We start from the raw sequence: 18,343 nt of genomic DNA, 5'->3' as shown, positions 1-18,343 counted from the left end.
TTTGTCCTATCCAACTTCGGGGGACAGAGAGAGAGACACCACATCTGTGAGGCCCTTATTTGAAGCTTATGTAGTAAGGGACTACACCACTACAGCGCAAGGGAAGGCTATTGATTTCCACCTGGACAAGGGGACTCTGGACTTGCCTCCGAACCGGCCAGACTCTGCCTGCCCTGTGGTCTGGTGCTCTGGACTGTGGATGCTGAAGTCTTCAGTAAAGGTAAAGAGACTGCAACCTTGTGTCCTCATTCTTCTCTGCGCCTCTCACCATACCACCATCTACACACCGGGAAGCCCTGGGGGAATACTTCACCTGTGGGAAGGTATACCATCTAGCTGCCATAACATCACCCCAGCGGACCTCTTAAAACCGCGTCGGTCACCCTGACCGAATACCACAGGTGGCGTCACGAACATAAACTTTATCCCTTTAAAGACCTTTCCCTTTTATACGGACGTCCCAGGGCCACGGACCGGGTCAGCCACCGTGACATTCCCCCCTTTGAGCCGACCGAACCCGGTACCGAGTACCCCCATTGCCCTGACGGGGCGTTCCAAAAATTAGTTATATACTCACCTTCTGGCGGCCCCCGGATCCAGCCCAGGCATTTAGCGATGCTCCTCGTGACACTCCGGTCCCAAGAATGCATTGCGGCAATAACAAGTGATGATGTAGCGGACTCACGAGACCGGTACGTCATCATCTCACAAGGCCGCTACGTCATGTCAGGTCATTGCCGCTATGCATTCTTGGGACCGGAGCGTCGCGAGGAGCAGGAAAGGCACCAGAAGGTGAGAATACAATGATTTTTTATTTTTTTAAATTATTTTTAACATTAGATCTTTTTACTATTGATGCTGTATAGGCAGCATCAATAGTAAAAAGTTGGTCACACAGGGTTAATGGCAGCGTTAATAGACTGCGTTACACCGCGTTATGCCGCGGTGTAACGCAGTCCATTTTACAGACTGCTAAACCGCTATGGGGGCAGTGACTGGGGAGTAGGGAGAGGGCACTGACTGGAGGGGAGAGGGGAAGAGCGAATTCGCGGCCGGACTGTGTCCGTCGCCGATTCAGCGACGCGGGATTTCCGTTACAAACAGATGGAAGTACCCCTTAGACAATTATATATGGTATATAGATAGTGCATCCACACTAAGACATGCACTTACCTGGGGTGTATCTCACGTGGAGTCTCCTGGAGCAGCCAGGCCCGCAGGGATGAGGAACATTCTTTTCTGCCAAAGGCCATTTGAATATTTAGACCATCCTTTGGGGGCCATACAAATTGCGCCCTAGCTCCCCCCATAAAGTACATCCTGACGCTGACACTGACGACAGGACGCAATATGTCACTGCTCACGCCTCAGCGTTCAGTAGTGAATGCTGCATGCACATGCTCAAAACAAGCAGAAATTAGTGGACTGGCGGCCATCAAAATACAGCTGCCGGCCCAAGCACTGAAGTATCCGGGAATCTGTCCGTGAGGGCCGGTTAAAAGGTCATCGAGGGCCATAAACGGTCCACAGACAGGCCTGAGGTTCCCATCCCAGGACAGAGCACAGAACAGAAGACTGTGACCTGTGCTTCCTCCTCTCCTGACCAGATCTGCAGACCCTGAAGTGGTGATTTCTTCCTACAACCTCTCCCTGTCCTGACTATCTGATTATCTGCACACAGACTCACATAATAAGCAGGACCCTAAACTAACTTAAACTAAGAAGCATGCCACCACATCCCCCACACACGGCAGGGGCTGGCTGGCATTTTTCAGTCTGGGGGGCAATCACAAGGCAGTGGCCCTTGAGTTGCGGTGGCCCTCCTTTTCCCTAATAATCTCTGGCCACTGCATAAAAGTAGCAGAGATAGCAGGCTTTAAAAACATTCTGGTTCATAGATATGGGAACAGAATGGAGCTTGCTGCATAGATATGGTAGCAGAACCAAGCTTACTCTGGAGATATGGGAGCAGAACCGAGCTTAATACTGAGATATGGGAGCAGAACCGAGCTTACTCCAGAGATATGGGAGCAGAACCGAGCTTACTCCAGAGATATGGGAGCAGAACCGAGCTTATTCCGGAGATATGGGGGCAGAACCAAGATTACTCCACGGTATGCTGCCCTCACAGCCCCCCCACATAGTATGATGGCCCCTCACACAAAGTATAATGCTCCCACTGCTCCCCACACATTATCATGTCCATACAGGCCCCTCACACAGTATGATGGCCCCCACAGCTTCACACACAATATGATGCTCCCACAGTACATTACCCCAACACACAGTATAAAGCCCCCACAGTGGCCTCCATATAAGTGGAGCGCCCCCAGTAGGGCAGTGGGGTACTCGGTACCGGGTCCTTCAGTTCTCAGTGGGGATGTCACGGTGGCTGACCCGGTCCGTGGCCCTAGGGGACGTCCATTAATAAATGGCGGAAAGGTCTTTAAAGGGATAGTGTTTGTGACGCCACCTGTGGTATTCGGTCATAGTGACCGACGCTGCTTAGGGGTCCACTGGGGTGATGTTATGGCAGCTAGATGGTATACCTTCCCACAGGTGAAGTATGTCCCCAGGGCTTCCCAGAGTGTAGATGATGGATGGTGTGAGGCTCAGTAAAGAACGAGGACACAAGATTGCAGTCTCTTTACCTTTACTGAAGGCTTCAGTGTCCACAGTCTGGAGCACCAGACCACACCGCAGGCGGAGTCCGGCCGGTCTGAAGGCAAATCCAGAGTCCCCTTATCCAGGTGGAAATCAGTAGCCTTCCTCTAGCGCCTGAGTGTTGTAGTTCCTCCCTGCTGAGCTTCTCGGTGAGGTCCTCACAACTATCGTAGATGTAATGTCTCTTTCTCTCTGTCCCCCTGATGGATAGGATAGGACAAACCCGTATGACTGATGGCCTGAGGCTTTTTACAGGGACCCTACGACGCCCCAGCCCCCACAAGTTGCCACCGTGCCTCCTTGGTATAAGGTCGGGCAGCCAACGTGGAATTAACTGTCCTGCCAGTCTCTGAAGTAAAGCATAGAGATCCTTATTCCCTCGGTGTTCAGGCTACTGGCTTCTGCGCCTCTGAGGGAGGCAGCCTATTGCAGGGAAGAACTCCCTCTGGATTCCTCTCCTTGTGCTATGACTTCGTTTCTCACTCTCAGCAACGCAATTCCCTTCGTGTCCTTTCTTAGGATGCTACCACACGTGGGGCAGGCGCAGCTCCGTGAACCCTCGTTCTCCACAGACCTCAGTCTGCATCTGGCTCCCTCTCACTCCAGCCAGCTTCTCCCTCTGACTTCCTAGCCAGACTACCAGCTTTACCTAATTGTGAGGAGTGCCCTAATAGATAGAAGCATGGCTCCCCCTGGCGGCCTGGAGTGTGTAAGTGTGTTGTGTGGTTTGTGATACCTGGTAAGGTGATCTCCTTTATTGCCTTCAGACGTAACATCACTCCCCCTGGTGGAAGAATAACATTACTGCAACGACCAGGACCTTGGGGCGCTGCATAAGCATCCCATTTGCCTGCTCCTCAGCGACTGAGCTGCTCCCTGCTGCCCAGCCATGACCTGAAGGTCAGTCCGATCTCTACATGAACGGAATGATGTAGCATAAATCCAACGGTTCAACTGTGTCCGTGTCCTAAGAACAAAAAAGCATTTGAAGTTCCGACATACCCAAACCTCCCGGTGGTGACAGCTACTCAAATTGTTGCTGGATCTGGGACAGTTGGGAGGTACAGTGGCATGCAAATGGGGTGCCAATGGCATTGCTATGGTAGCCAGTGGCCTACTGAAGGTCTCAATATCGGCCATGTATGTAAATTCTTGTAACTCCCATCAAAAAAAATACAAAAAATAACATTTTTGTTGCTGCCGCAGGCTTAAGTATCATGCTGACAAAATATTAGAATCCAGGATGGTGAAAGCCAAAATAAAAAAAAAATAGCAGAATATTTTTTGGGGGCCTTCGAAAAACATGAAGTAAAAATAAAAATAAAAAAGTCATATGGACCCCAAAATGGGAATGATAAATGTGAAGAGCAGCCCACCAAGACAGAGAGCATGAAATGTCACCGGCCTGCACGCACGCACTACCTGTGAGGCACATGCCTTCTGTCGCCTGCCTGTACATACTACCTGTGATGCACATGCCTTGGGTCACCAGCCTGCACATACTACCTGTGATGCACATGCCTTGGGTCGCAGGCCTGCACATACTAACTGTGATGCATACGCCTTGAATCGCCGGCCTGCACATACTACCTGTGGTGCACACAACTTGGGTTGCCGGCCTACAGGTACTACCTGTGATGCATATACCTTGGGTCGCCGGCCTGCACGCACTACCTGTGATGCATATGCCTTGGATCGTCTGCCTACACGTACTACCTGTGATGCACACAACTTGGGTTGCCAGCCTGCACGTGCTACCTGTGATGCATATGCCTTGGATCGCCTGCCTACACGTACTACCTGTGATGCACACAACTTGGGTCGCCGGCTTGCATGTACTATCAGTGATGCTTATGCCTTGGGTCGCCTGCCTACACGTACTACCTGTGATGCATACGCCTTGGGTCACCAGCCTGCACATACTACCTGTGATGCACATGCCTTGGGTTGCCGGCCTGCACATACTAACTGTGATGCATACGCCTTGGGTCGCCGGCCTGCACGTACTACCTGTGATGCACACAACTTGGGTCGCCGGCCTGTACGTGCTACCTGTGATGCATATGCCTTGGGTCGCCTGCCTACACGTACTACCTGTGATGCATACGCCTTGGGTCACCGGCTTGCATGAACTACCTGTGATGCATACACCGTGGGTCACTGGCCTGCATGTACTACCTGTGATGCATACACCTTGGGTCACCGGCCTGCATGTACTACCTGTGATGCATACACCGTGGGTCACCGGCCTGCATGTACTACCTGTGATGCATATACCTTGGGTCGTCGGTCTGGACATACTACCTGTGATGCACACGCCTTGGGTCACCGGCCTGCATGTACTACCTGTGATGCACACGCCTTGGGTCACCGGCCTGCATGTACTACCTGTGATGCATATGCCTTGGGTCGTCGGTCTGGACATGCTACCTGTGATGCACACGCCTTGGGTCACCGGCCTGCATGTACTACAAGTGATGCATATGCCTTGGGTCATCGGCCTGGACATACTACCTGTGATGCACGTGCAGCGCCCCAGAGTCCTGGTCATTGCAGTAATGTTGTTCTTCCACCAGGGGGAGTGATGTTACATCTGAAGGCAATGAAGGAGATCTTCTGTCCAGGTATCACAACCACAAAACACATTTCACACTCCAGTCTGCCAGGGGGAGCCATGCTTCTATTAGGGCACTCCTCACACTTAGGTAAAACTGGTGGGTTGATTGGAAAGAGGGACAGAAGCTGAATGGAGGGAGTAGGAGATAGTCAGTGAATCCCGACCGAGTTTGGCAAAGGCTGGTTGGAGTGAGTTCCAGCCAGCTCCAGACTGCAGCCTGTGGAAGAAGAAGGTACACGGAGCTGCGCCTGCATCCCATGCGGCAGCATCCTAAGAAAGGACACGAAAGGAATTGTGTTGCAGTGAGTGAGCAACGAAGTCATAGCAACAGGAGGGGAACATCAGGGAGACCAGCTAGAGGCTGCCTCCTTCTGAAGTGCACTACCCGTAGCCAGAACACCGAGGGAGTAAGGATCTCTATGCCTTTACTTCAGAGACTGGCAGGACAGTTGATTCCACGTTGGCTGCCCGACCATATACCCAGGAGGCAGGGTGGCAACTTGTGGGGGCCTGGGCGTCTCTAGGGTCCCTGTAAAAAGCCTCAGGCCACCAGTCATACGGGTTTGTCCTATCCGTCAGGGGGAGAGAGAGGAGACTTAACATCTATAATAGTTGTGAGGACCTTACCGAGTTGCTCAGCAGGGAGGTACTACAACGCCCAGGCGCTAGAGAAAGGCTATTGAATTCCACCTGGATAAGGGGACTCTGGATTTGCCATCAGACCGGCCGGACTCTGCCTACCCTGTGGTCCCTACCCTGGACTGTGGATGCTGAAGCCTTCAGTAAAGGTAAAGAGACTGCAACCTTGTGTCCTCGTTATTCATTGCGCCTTACATCATCCACCATCTACACTCTGGCAAGCCCTGGGGACATACTTCACCTGTGGGAAGGTATACCATCTAGCTGCCATAACATCACCCCAGCGGACCCCTAAGCAGCGTCGGTCACCCTGACCGAATACCACAGGTGGCGTCACGAACATTATCCCTTTAAAGACCTTTCCCCATTTCATCAACGGACCTCCCGAGGGCCATGGACCGGGTCAACCACCGTGACATGTCCACTGGGAACCGAAGGACCCGGTACCGAGTATCCCACGGGGGCGCTCCACACACGCCTTGCGTCGCCAACCTGCACGTACTACCTGTGATGCACATGCCTTGGGTCGTCGGCCTGGACATACTACCTGTGATACACACGCCTTCTGTCGCTGGCCTACAGGTACTACCTGTGATGCACACGTCTTGGGTCGCTGGGCTACAGGTACTACCTGTGATGCACACGCCTTGGGTCACCGTCCTGCACGTACTACCTGTGATGCACACCCCTTGGGTCACCGGCCTACACATACTACCTGTGATGCACACACCTTGGGTCACCGGCCTACACATACTACCTGTGATGCACACACCTTGGGTCACCGGCCTACACGTACTACCTGTGATGCACACACCTTGGGTCACCGTCCTGCACGTACTACCTGTGATGCACACACCTTGGGTCACTGGCCTACATGTACTACCTGTAATGCACATGCCTTGGGTCACCGGCCTACACATACTACCTGTGATGCACACACCTTGGGTCACCGGCCTACACGTACTACCTGTGATGCACACACCTTGGGTCACCGTCCTGCACGTACTACCTGTGATGCACACACCTTGGGTCACTGGCCTACATGTACTACCTGTAATGCACATGCCTTGGGTCACCGGCCTACACATACTACCTGTGATGCACACACCTTGGGTCACCGGCCTACACGTACTACCTGTGATGCACACACCTTGGGTCACCGTCCTGCACGTACTACCTGTGATGCACACACCTTGGGTCACTAGCCTACATGTACTACCTGTGATGCACACGCCTTGGGTCACCGTCCTGCACGTACTACCTGTGAGGCACACACCTTGGGTCACTGGCCTACATGTACTACCTGTGATGCACACGCCTTGGGTCACTGGCCTACATGTACTACCTGTGATGCACACACCTTGGGTCACCGGCCTACACGTACTACCTGTGATGCATACACCTTGGGTCACTGGCCTACATGTACTACCTGTGATGCACACGCCTTGGGTCACCGGCCTACACATACTACCTGTGATGCACACACCTTGGGTCACCGGCCTACACGTACTACCTGTGATGCACATGCCTTGGGTCACCGGCCTGCACATACTACCTGTGATGCACACGCCTTGGGTCCCCGGCCTGCACATACTACCTGTGATGCATACACCTTGGGTGGCCAGCATGCACGTACTACCTGTGATGCATATGCCTTGGGTCACCGGTCTGCATGTACTACCTCTGATACATACGCCTTGGGTCGCCGGCCTACACTTACAACCTGTGATGCACACGCCTTGGGTTGGCGGAGAATGATATATGTTATACATGTGTAGTACCGCGTCACATGGGAGTAAGAGCCGGGTATGGATACACCATTTTATTTACCTGCAGAGCAATATACAATAAGTGACGTCTCTTTACTGCTCAGTGCACATCTATGCGATAAGCGAGGATAGAAAAATAACACACATTAAAAACTGGGACACAGAGCAGGGCGACGATGGATGGGCACGTAGCAGGGGCAGATATACATAGACATGGGTCTGGCAGTACTGGGACCAGTGCTGTGGATATGGGAGGAGATACATTCTGGAGACAGCAGGACTCATGTATCTAAGGTTCCATGTTGTCCATAGCGACCAATTAGATTCTGTGTTTCATTTCTACCAGGCAGTTTACAAAATGAAAGCGGAGTTCTGATTGGTTGCTATGGACACTAAGAGCACTTTGCCCTGGAGATGGTTTTGATCCATTAGGCCCATATTATGCTGGTAGTATAAGGACAGATGTGTGTGGGGGTCACTTAAGTCCCCTGCAGCAGCTTTTCGGGAGATTGTATCAGGATTTGATATGTGAAAATAAATATGCCAAGATTTCAATGGTTTCTTACATTCTTCTTCTCTGGGTCTGAGTAAATATAATGCCCACCAATTTAAAGGGTAACTCCACTTTTGGAGTACTTTCACTAAACATTAGGAATTTGTCGTGTAAATGATTCTCCTTTCTGGGCGTTGTGGTTTTTTTAATGGTCGGAGAGCTATCACCAACAGTTATGACGCCGCTTATCTCTGATCTTAAAGACACACTCTTATTAAGCTTCTAGATCTCCACCAAGGTCACTGGACAAGTTCTAGTGATGAGCGAGTATTGAGTGGTCTATCAATCCTTAGGGACTGGTGGTGGGTTTGGGTTATGACCTAATCGAAATAATCTAACGTTCAATATGAACACTGTGGGTTCTTCATACTGGAGGTTCATAAAAATCCAAGATGGCGCTCGCTCACAGGTGTCATTGGGGTGGAAGGTGGATAGAGGGCCCACTCGAGTACTTTTGCTGTCTTTGTTGGGCATGGGTTGTACATTCTGCAAGGCTCGGGCCAGTGGACAAGCTGTGACCCCATGGCGGTCATCCAGTCCAATGACCGAGCGGGAGAACAACATGGCAGAAAGTCACAGCATCCGACCCATGGATGGATGGACAGATACAGATATTTATGTGGTGTCACATGAGGAATCTATGTGTAGAATGAGCAGGATGTGGTGGTTAAGTGGAGGGTTATTCGGGGAAATACTTCAGCAGTTGCTCCGTAACCCTTTGATCTGTAAAATGTTGGGGCCGGCTCTGAATATCAAGGCTACTTTCCATCCGCTTCCTGTGGAGCAGCCCATTAGAGGAGTAGTCAGGGACTGCGTTGTCGGTGTCCAGACGTTTGACACGCAGCAGATTGGCTGGGGTGTCCTCATCATCATGGTCGTCATCCAACGAGCGCCGCATGCGTCGAGGGACACTTGGTGGTAGACGCTGAGACATTTCAGCCTCATTCATTGCAGATAGGACACGAGTTACAAGGTACCTGTGAGAGCATTGGAAAAAAACACCATTATAAGATAGTTCATAAATACTCTGTGCTGCTGGGAAACATTGCTCCTTATGCTATGGCGCTTTGTGGTTCCTTTCCTTGCACGTGGTCCCTGAAATACTGCATACAGACACAACATATGGACAAGTTACAACTTTCCAAGGGATCAGCACAACCATCTTCTGATACTCTCTGTGCTGCTGGGAGACTTTATGTCTTTCATGTATCACTGACTGCTCATGCTAAACCAGAGTCTGCCACAATTCTGTCGTTTTGATGAGTTGCAGAGTTGGGGGCGCTGGTGCATTGTTGCCTATGAAAAATACTTGCAGCCAATAGTGGCAAAAATTACGTAACTAATCGTAGTAAAATGGCAAAACACAACTGGTTTTACCCAGGGATGACTGAGCTAGAACATTAATTACTGACTTTATAATTTGAAGCATTTATTATAATGAAATGTGTATCTCCTTTAAACCTCTCCAATGACAGTGTCAGTCATTAAGTGATGACACTGCCCAATCTTTGCAGCATCATTAGTTTCTGACTGATATCCAGGGCAGTCTCACTCTACCCATGGCCACCAATTAGACAGTATTGGTGCTTTGTATACTGACTCTTACCTTAACATCTCCTCATCCATGGGATATCCATCTTCATTGGTCTCTTCTGGTTGAAGATGTAAAGCTGGACCTACATAAGCCCGATTTTGCCTATAATGACTCTGTGCCATCTGGTTTCTTGAAATCTGTGGTCTCGTCCGGCTGGCCACCACGGCAGTCTCGTCATAGTCTGGATACAGCCTCTGATATTCCGATATGTCTGATGGGACAGGACCTTGGAAACCCTGAAGTTGGTCAATGTAGGCCTTACCCTGGTTGATCTGATTCCACAAGTGCAGAAGGTTGGCTAGATACATAGCCTCCTTATCTCTCCTCTGCCCTTCTTCTACCAGCTGTTGGAGGGACGGGCTATCATGGGTGGGTTCAACTTTTCGGAGGTTGCCCATCCTCTCCAAGGCTCGGGCCAGAAGTTCTTCTTGAGGGTAGGCTGCCAATCTGGCAAGCATTGCTTGGCTTAGGTCAGGGTATAAAGGCTCGTTGCGGACTGGTTCTGAGGGCATGTAGGACATCATGTCAGCCTCATAAGGAAGGCTTCTTCTGACCCTTCGAGCAACTCCAAAGTCATCACGGCTCAGTACACCCAGAGGCTGGATGAGGAGAAAAAAAAGTGCAATAAGAGAAAATGCTGTGAGTTTCTGTGCTCTACATCATGCTTTGTTATAATCCATAAAAATGCATTTAGTGCTTAGCCCTGAGGGACATTATAACAATTATGGAGCAATGGCGGAAAACTGGCCTAACATTACTGCCCTAAAGAGCTTACAGTCAGAAAGGAGGTCTACCTGGACAAGAAGTCATCCTAACACGGTACACTGAGGAGAAGGACCCAGAGCCAAATGAACTGGACACTAAATGTTAGTGTATAGCACTAATATATAAGCACTATAAGGTGCTATTATTTATGCAACATGTAACACTGCTATATGGATACTATATGGCACTATTATGTAAGCATTGAATGGTGCTGTTATTTAGGCACTATGTAGCACTGTTATATGGACACTATATGGCACAATAATAAAGGTAACCTCAAGCACTCGAAAAACATAGTCCATATGGTGAAAGAAATTAGATTTATTGGAATTCACAACTGAAAATTGAGTATAACAGAAAATACTATCCCCAACGTTTCGGCCTTTATGGTCTCTTTCAAGGGTTTTTTTCTGTAGTTAGGGCTGTCGGCATGTGCAGCCTGCACCAGAGGAGTGAGCTGGCATGTGCAAGACTTGCTGTGGTAAATGGAACCTTAAATTCATCAGTCTACCAAAAAGTCCTGAAGGAGAATGTCCGGCCATCTGTTCCTAACCTCAAGCTGAAGCACACTTGGGTTATGCAGCAGAACAATGATCCAAAACACACCAGCAAGGCCACCACTGAATGGCTTAAGAATAACAAAATTAAGACTTTGGAGTGGCCTAGTCAAAGTCCTGACGTTAATCCAGTTTAGATGCTGTGGCATGACCTTAAAAAGGCGGTTAATGCTCGGAAAGCCTCCAATGTGGCTGAATTGCATCAATTCTGCAGAGATAAGTGGGACAAAATTCTTCCAGAGTGTTGTAAAAGACTCATTGCCAGTTATTGCAAATGCTTGATTGTAGTTGTTTCTGCTACGGGTGGCCCAACCAGTTATTAGGTTTAGGGGGCAATCACTTTTTCACACGAGGCCCTGGAGGTTTGGATTTATTTTTCCCTTAATAATAAACACCATCATTTAAAACCTGTATTTTGTGTTATCTTTGTCTAATATTTAAATTTGTTTGGGAATCTGAAACTTTTAATTGTGACAAACATGCAAAAGAATAGGAAATCGGGAAGGAGCAAACACAATTTCACACAACTTTATATACATGCAGACACATGCATGGATGGAGCACATACATACCGACATATGCATGGACAGAGCACATACTTACCGACACATGCATGGACAGACCACATACATTCAGACATAAGCATGGACGGAGCAAATACATACCGACACATGAATTGACGGAGCACATACATACAGACACATGCATGGACGAAGCACATACATAAAAGACATAGTATAATGGACCCCCCGCACAGTCCTTCAAACGGTATAATGGCCTCCATACAGCCCTACAAACTGTATAATGGCCTCCACACATTATGATGAACCCCACACAAACCTTCACACTGTTTAACTGCTCACATACAGTATAATGGAATGCATATAGTCCCCATAAAGTATAAAGGCTCCAACATCACCCTCCATATAGTATAATGGCCCCCACATAGCTTTCCAAAAAATATCCTGGCCCTCCAAATATAATAATATCTTTCACCTAGCCTTCCAAATACTATAATGGTCCCCACACAGCTCTCCATCTACTATATAATTGTCTAAGGGGTTCTTCCGTTTGTCTGTCTGTCCTGGAAATCCGGCGTCGCTTATTGGTCGCGGCCGCTAGGCTGCGGGTAACGCACTCGGTTAACGCTGCTATTAACCCTATGTGACCAACTTTTTACTATTGATGCTGCCTATGCACTTCCCCTGACGAAGCCTCGTTCGGGAGGCGATACGCGTGGGGCTATGGTCCACTAGTCCTCCTGGGTACTTCAGCCTGTCTCCTTAAGTGCCGGTTTGTATTAGACTACAACTTTGTTAACCATTACATGGTTCCATGCTGGTACTTGGGGACTTTTCTGCTACCATTATATGGGTAGCCTTGTTTACTTGCCTTCTAAGGTTTTTGTTAAATCTATCATGCCCTGTACATGCTCTTAGATACCCCATGAGCTGCTAGGAAGGGTGGTATGATCTTATATAGTGTATTCCATTGTTCTGCTTAACAGGCTGTATATTGAAATTTGTAGGGATTTATATTATGTACCCAGGTTATGATTAGTGGCATAGTGATTTTAATTATGTTTTTATCATGTGTGCCAATAAAGTGTTTTGTGTTATATGATTATTGGGTGGTGTGCATATTGTAGTAGTGTCTTTTCTTCTTTTTTTCTCGTTCAGTTATTCTACTACTTGCACCCCCTGTTTATATATATTTTTCCATGGTTGTGCGCCGGTTTTCTTGAATTCCATGTCATATGGTACTATGTGCAGTTAAGTCCATATACAGTATATTTGGACAGAGACAACATTTTTCTAATTTTGGTTATAGACATTACCACAATGAAACAATTCAGATGCAGTTGAAGTTAAGACTTTCAGCTTTCGTTTGAGGGTATCCACATTAAAATTGGATGAAGAGTTTAGGAGTTTCAGCTCCTTAGCATGTGCCACCCTGTTTTGAAAGGGACCAAAAGTAATTGGACATATTAAATAATTTTAAATAAAACGTTCATTTTTAGTACTTGGTTGAAAACCCTTTGTTGGCAATGACTGCCTGAAGTCTTGAACTCATGGACATCACCAGACGCTGAGTTTCCTCCTTTTTGATGCTCTGCCAGGCCTTCACTGCGGTGGTTTTCAGTTGCTGTTTGTTTGTGGGTCTTTCTGTCTGAAGTTTAGTCTTTAACAAGTGAAATGCATGCTCAATATGGTTTAGATCAGGTGACTGACTTGGCCATTAAAGAATATTCCACTTCTTTGCTTTAATAAACTCCTGGGTTGCTTTGGCTTTATGTTTTGGGTCATTGTCCATCTGTAGTATGAAACGACGACCAATCAGTTTGGCTGCATTTGGCTGGATCTGAGCACACAGTATGGCGGCTCTGAATACCTCAGAATTAATTTGGCTGCTTCTGTCCTGTGTCACATCATCAATAAACACTAGTGACCCAGTGCCACTGGCAGCCATGCATGCCCAAGCCATCACACTGCCTCTGCTGTGTTTTACAGATGATGTGCTATGCTTTGGATCATGAGCTGTACCACGCCTTCGCCATACTTTTCTTTCCATCATTCTGGTAGAGGTTGATCTTGGTTTCATCTGTCCAAAGAATGTTCTTCCAGAACTGTGATGGCTTTTTTAGATGTTTTTTAGCAAAGTCCAGTCTAGCCTTTTTCTTCTTGATGCTTATGAGTGGCTTGCACCGTGCAGTGAACCCTCTGTATTTACTTTCATGCAGTCTTCTCTTTATGGTAGATTTGGATGTTGATACGCCGACCTCCTGGAGAGTGTTGGTCACTTGGTTGGCTGTTGTGAAGGGGTTTCTCTTCACCATGGAGATTATTCTGCGATCATCCACCATTGTTGTCTTCCGTGAGCGCCCAGGTCTTTTTGCATTTATCAGTTCACCAGTGCTTTCTTTCTTTCTCAGGATGTACAAAACTGTAGATTTTGCCACTCCTAATATTGTTGCAATTTCTCGGATGGGTTTTTTCTGTTTTCGCAGCTTAAGGATGGCTTGTTTCACCTGCATGGAGAGCTCCTTTGACCGCATGTTTACTTCACAGAAAAACCTTCCAAATGCAAGCACCACACCTCAAATCAACTCCAGGCCTTTTATCTTTAATTGAGAATGACATAACGAAGGGATTGCCCACACCTGTCCATGAAATAGCCTTGGAATCAATTGTCCAATTACTTTTGATCCCTTTAAAAACAGGGTGGCACATGTTAAGGAGCTGAAACTCCTAAACCCTTCATCCAATTTTAATGTGGATAACCTCAAATGAAAGCTGAAAGTCTGAACTTCAACTGCATCTGAATTGTTTTGCTTAAAATTCATTGTGGTAATGTCTTTAACCAAAATTAGAAAAATGTTGTCTCTGTGCAAATATATATGGACTTAACTGTATCTGTAATATGGTACTATATGTATAAAATATGGTAGTGTACGGTACTATATACTGCATTTTTCGGACTATAAGATGCACTTTTTTCCTCCCAAAATGTGGAAGAAAATGGGGGGTGCGTCTTATAGTCCGGATGTATTGGCTCTGGCCGTGGTGGGAACGTGGAGGAGAGGTATCGGAGGAGCAGCGGGTCACAGAGGCAGGAGTGGGTGGCTCAAAGGAAGGTCAGGTTTATAGGTTCTCTAATCAGCCAAACTGTTTTCAGCTGTGCTAGCATACTTGCACAAGGGTTTTCAAGGGTATTCTAACCATCCATTAGCCTTCTTACACAGTTAGCAAACACAAAGTACCATAAGAACACTGGAGTGAGGGTTGTTGAAAATGAGCCTCTATACACCTATGAAGATATTGCATTACAAACCAGACGTTTGCAGCTAGAATAGTCATTTACCACATTAACAATGTATAGAGTCTATTTCTGAATCATTTAATGTGAGCTTTATTGGAAAACTGTGCTTTTCTTTCAAAAATAAGGAAATTTCTAAGTGACCCTAAACTTTTGAACGGTAGTGTATCTGTAGTATGGTACCATATGTATGCAATACTGTAGTGTACCATACTATATATATATATGTAACATGGTACTATAAATCTTTAGTATGGTAGTATATGTATGTAATACGACACTATTATATATCTGTAGTATGTACTGTATGTATATAATACTGTAGTGTATGGCACTATATATGAATGTAATATGATACTATATATATCGTTAATATGGTAGTATATGTATGTAATACGGCACTATATATCTGTAGTATGGTGCTGTATGAATATAATATGGTATTGTGTGGTACTATATATATATATATGTAATATGGTACTATATGTATGTAATATGGTACCATAAATCTTTAGTATGGTAGTATGTGTATATAATATGGCACTATATATCTGTAGTATGGTGCTACATGTATATGTAACATGGCAGTACACATACGTAATACAATATAGTACTATATTTGGAGGGGCCCAGCAGATCCCCAGTTCTGTTATTGGCGGCTTCCTCTATTTAGCACAAATTACCCATTAATTCTTGGCGTAACAATATCTCTGACTAATATCCCAGCAGCCCCAGGAGAAAATGTCATTACAGATAATGAGGTAACCTCGATGTATGGGCTCCGAGGGCATTATACACACACCAGGCTGGAGCGAAGGGCTGAGTCATATGGCGGTGGTCTTGTAATGACATGATTAGATGATAGACATGAAGACGTCTCATCAAGACAGTCACTACGATCAGAGGAGGATGGGGCAGTGACTCCGTGTCTCCTGGATACGAGGGGTAAAGCCGTCCGCCCATAGCCGTGCTATGGAGATGTTCCCACCATCTTCCCAGATCACCCAATGAGCTGAGGTGGGGGGATCCTGAGCTAGCGAATTTTAGGAGCAACCAAGAATTGCTAAAACCAGTCAGTCAGTGCTGTCCTGTCCCATGGGGACCACAGACCAATGCATGATCGTCAGCTGAGGTCTATGGGGAACTTACTCCTCACCTTCAGGAGCTCAGGGGACATCATGGAACTGAGAGAAGATGAAGAAGAATTGTGGACGCAAAAAGACCCCAGGAAGCGATCACAAAGACGGATGGAAAGGAGGATTAGAGACATGAGTCCAGATAAAGAGAGACACTCACCTTACTGACAGCGCCTGGGACAGACAGACAGACAGTGACAGCCACCAACAGGATACAGGGGCCCATCCTGACAGAAAGACGCTGCCCTGATACGAGAATGCTGTTACTGCTGGATGGAAGGACCGGGATCTGATGGAGAATATGGGGGGAGGGAGAGCACCACCCCCATGCTGCATTGTCACAGCATCCGAGGAAAGCAAGGGAGGGGGCTCAGCCTGCGGGAAGGGGGGCACCTACCGCCGGACCACCTGCCCCTTATACACAGGCAGCCTGAGACTGGGTTTACACCCACCCCTCATACACAGACATGAGGGGAGATGACTGCCATAGAGAGGAGAGGAGCCATCAACTCCTCAGATACAGGGATCAGTCCTGTCACCTCCTCCTAATATACAGAGATCAGTCCTGTCACCTCCTCCTAATATACAGAGATCAGACCCGTCACCTGCTCCTAATATACAGAGATCAGACCCGTCACCTGCTCCTAATATACAGAGATCAGACCCGTCACCTGCTCCTAATATACAGAGATCAGACCCGTCACCTGCTCCTAATATACAGAGATCAGACCCGTCACCTCCTCCTAATATACAGAGATCAGACCCGTCACCTCCTCCTAATATACAGAGATCAGACCCGTCACCTCCTCCTAATATACAGAGATCAGACCCGTCACCTCCTCCTAATATACAGAGATCAGACCCGTCACCTGCTCCTAATAAACAGAGATCAGACCCGTAACCTGCTCCTAATATAAAGAGATCAGACCCGTCACCTCCTCCTAATATACAGAGATCAGACCCGTCACCTGCTCCTAATATACAGAGATCAGACCTGTCACCTCCTCCTAATATACAGAGATCAGACCCGTCACCTCCTCCTAATATACAGAGATCAGACCAGTCACCTGCTCCTAATATACAGAGATCAGACCCGTAACCTGCTCCTAATATACAGAGATCACACCTGTCACCTCCTCCTAATATACAGAGATCACACCCGTCACCTGCTCCATATATAGAGATCACACCTGTCACCTGCTCCTAATATAAAGAGATCAGACCTGTCACCTCCTCCTAATATAAAGAGATCAGACCTGTCACCTCCTCCTAATATACAGAGATCAGACCTGTCACCTGCTCCTAATATACAGAGATCCGACCCGTCACCTGCTCCATATATACAGAGATCAGTCCTGTTACCTCCTCCTAATATACAGAGATCAGACCCGTCACCTGCTCCTAATATACAGAGATCAGACCCGTCACCTGCTCCTAATATACAGAGATCAGACCCGTCACCTGCTCCTAATATACAGAGATCACACCTGTCACCTGCTCCTAATATACAGAGATCAGACCCGTAACCTGCTCCTAATATAAGGCGATCACACCTGTCACCTGCTCCTAATATAGAGATCAGACCCGTCACCTCCTCCTAATATACAGAGATCACACCTGTCACCTCCTCCTAATATACAGAGATCACACCCGTCACCTGCTCCATATATAGAGATCACACCTGTCACCTGCTCCTAATATAAAGAGATCAGACCTGTCACCTCCTCCTAATATAAAGAGATCAGACCTGTCACCTCCTCCTAATATACAGAGATCAGACCTGTCACCTGCTCCTAATATACAGAGATCCGACCCGTCACCTGCTCCATATATACAGAGATCAGTCCTGTTACCTCCTCCTAATATACAGAGATCAGACCCGTCACCTGCTCCTAATATACAGAGATCAGACCCGTCACCTGCTCCTAATATACAGAGATCAGACCCGTCACCTGCTCCTAATATACAGAGATCACACCTGTCACCTGCTCCTAATATACAGAGATCAGACCCGTAACCTGCTCCTAATATAAGGCGATCACACCTGTCACCTGCTCCTAATATAGAGATCAGACCCGTCACCTCCTCCTAATATACAGAGATCACACCTGTCACCTGCTTCTAATATACAGAGATCACACCTGTCACCTGCTCCTAATATACAGAGATCACACCCGTCACCTGCTCCTAATATACAGAGATCAGACCCGTCACCTGCTCCTAATATACAGAG

General features: G+C 47.5%; 1 protein-coding gene across 1 annotated transcript; it reads right to left on the bottom strand.

Annotated features, from left to right (window-relative positions):
* Positions 1-7,727: 7,727 nt before the first annotated feature.
* Positions 7,728-16,643, bottom strand: PCSK1N (proprotein convertase subtilisin/kexin type 1 inhibitor). The gene is made up of 3 exons (XM_069747838.1): positions 16,271-16,643; positions 9,849-10,435; positions 7,728-9,219 (listed from the first exon to the last, which is right to left on the bottom strand). The coding sequence occupies exons 1-3, from the start codon at positions 16,334-16,336 to the stop codon at positions 8,922-8,924; spliced, it is 951 nt and encodes a 316-aa protein (XP_069603939.1). The 5' UTR covers positions 16,337-16,643; the 3' UTR covers positions 7,728-8,921.
* Between the last annotated feature and the right edge of the window lie 1,700 nt (positions 16,644-18,343).

The sequence above is a fragment of the Ranitomeya imitator genome, chromosome 2 (genome assembly GCF_032444005.1).
Source record: "Ranitomeya imitator isolate aRanImi1 chromosome 2, aRanImi1.pri, whole genome shotgun sequence".
NCBI classification, from domain to species: domain Eukaryota; kingdom Metazoa; phylum Chordata; class Amphibia; order Anura; family Dendrobatidae; genus Ranitomeya; species Ranitomeya imitator.
Note: the sequence above shows the minus strand (reverse complement) of the source record. Positions and strands in the feature narration are given on the sequence as shown.

Bases quoted from the DNA above. Each gene is read 5' to 3' on its own strand.
- PCSK1N (XM_069747838.1), bottom strand. From the start codon at position 16,336: ATGGGCCCCTGTATCCTGTTGGTGGCTGTCACTGTCTGTCTGTCTGTC. The intron at 10,436-16,270 runs GTGAGTGTCTCT...CTCCTCATCCAG, and splicing joins TCCCAGGCGCTGTCAGTAAG to CCTCTGGGTGTACTGAGCCG. The intron at 9,220-9,848 runs GTAAGAGTCAGT...ATGCTCTCACAG, and splicing joins ATGGATGAGGAGATGTTAAG to GTACCTTGTAACTCGTGTCC.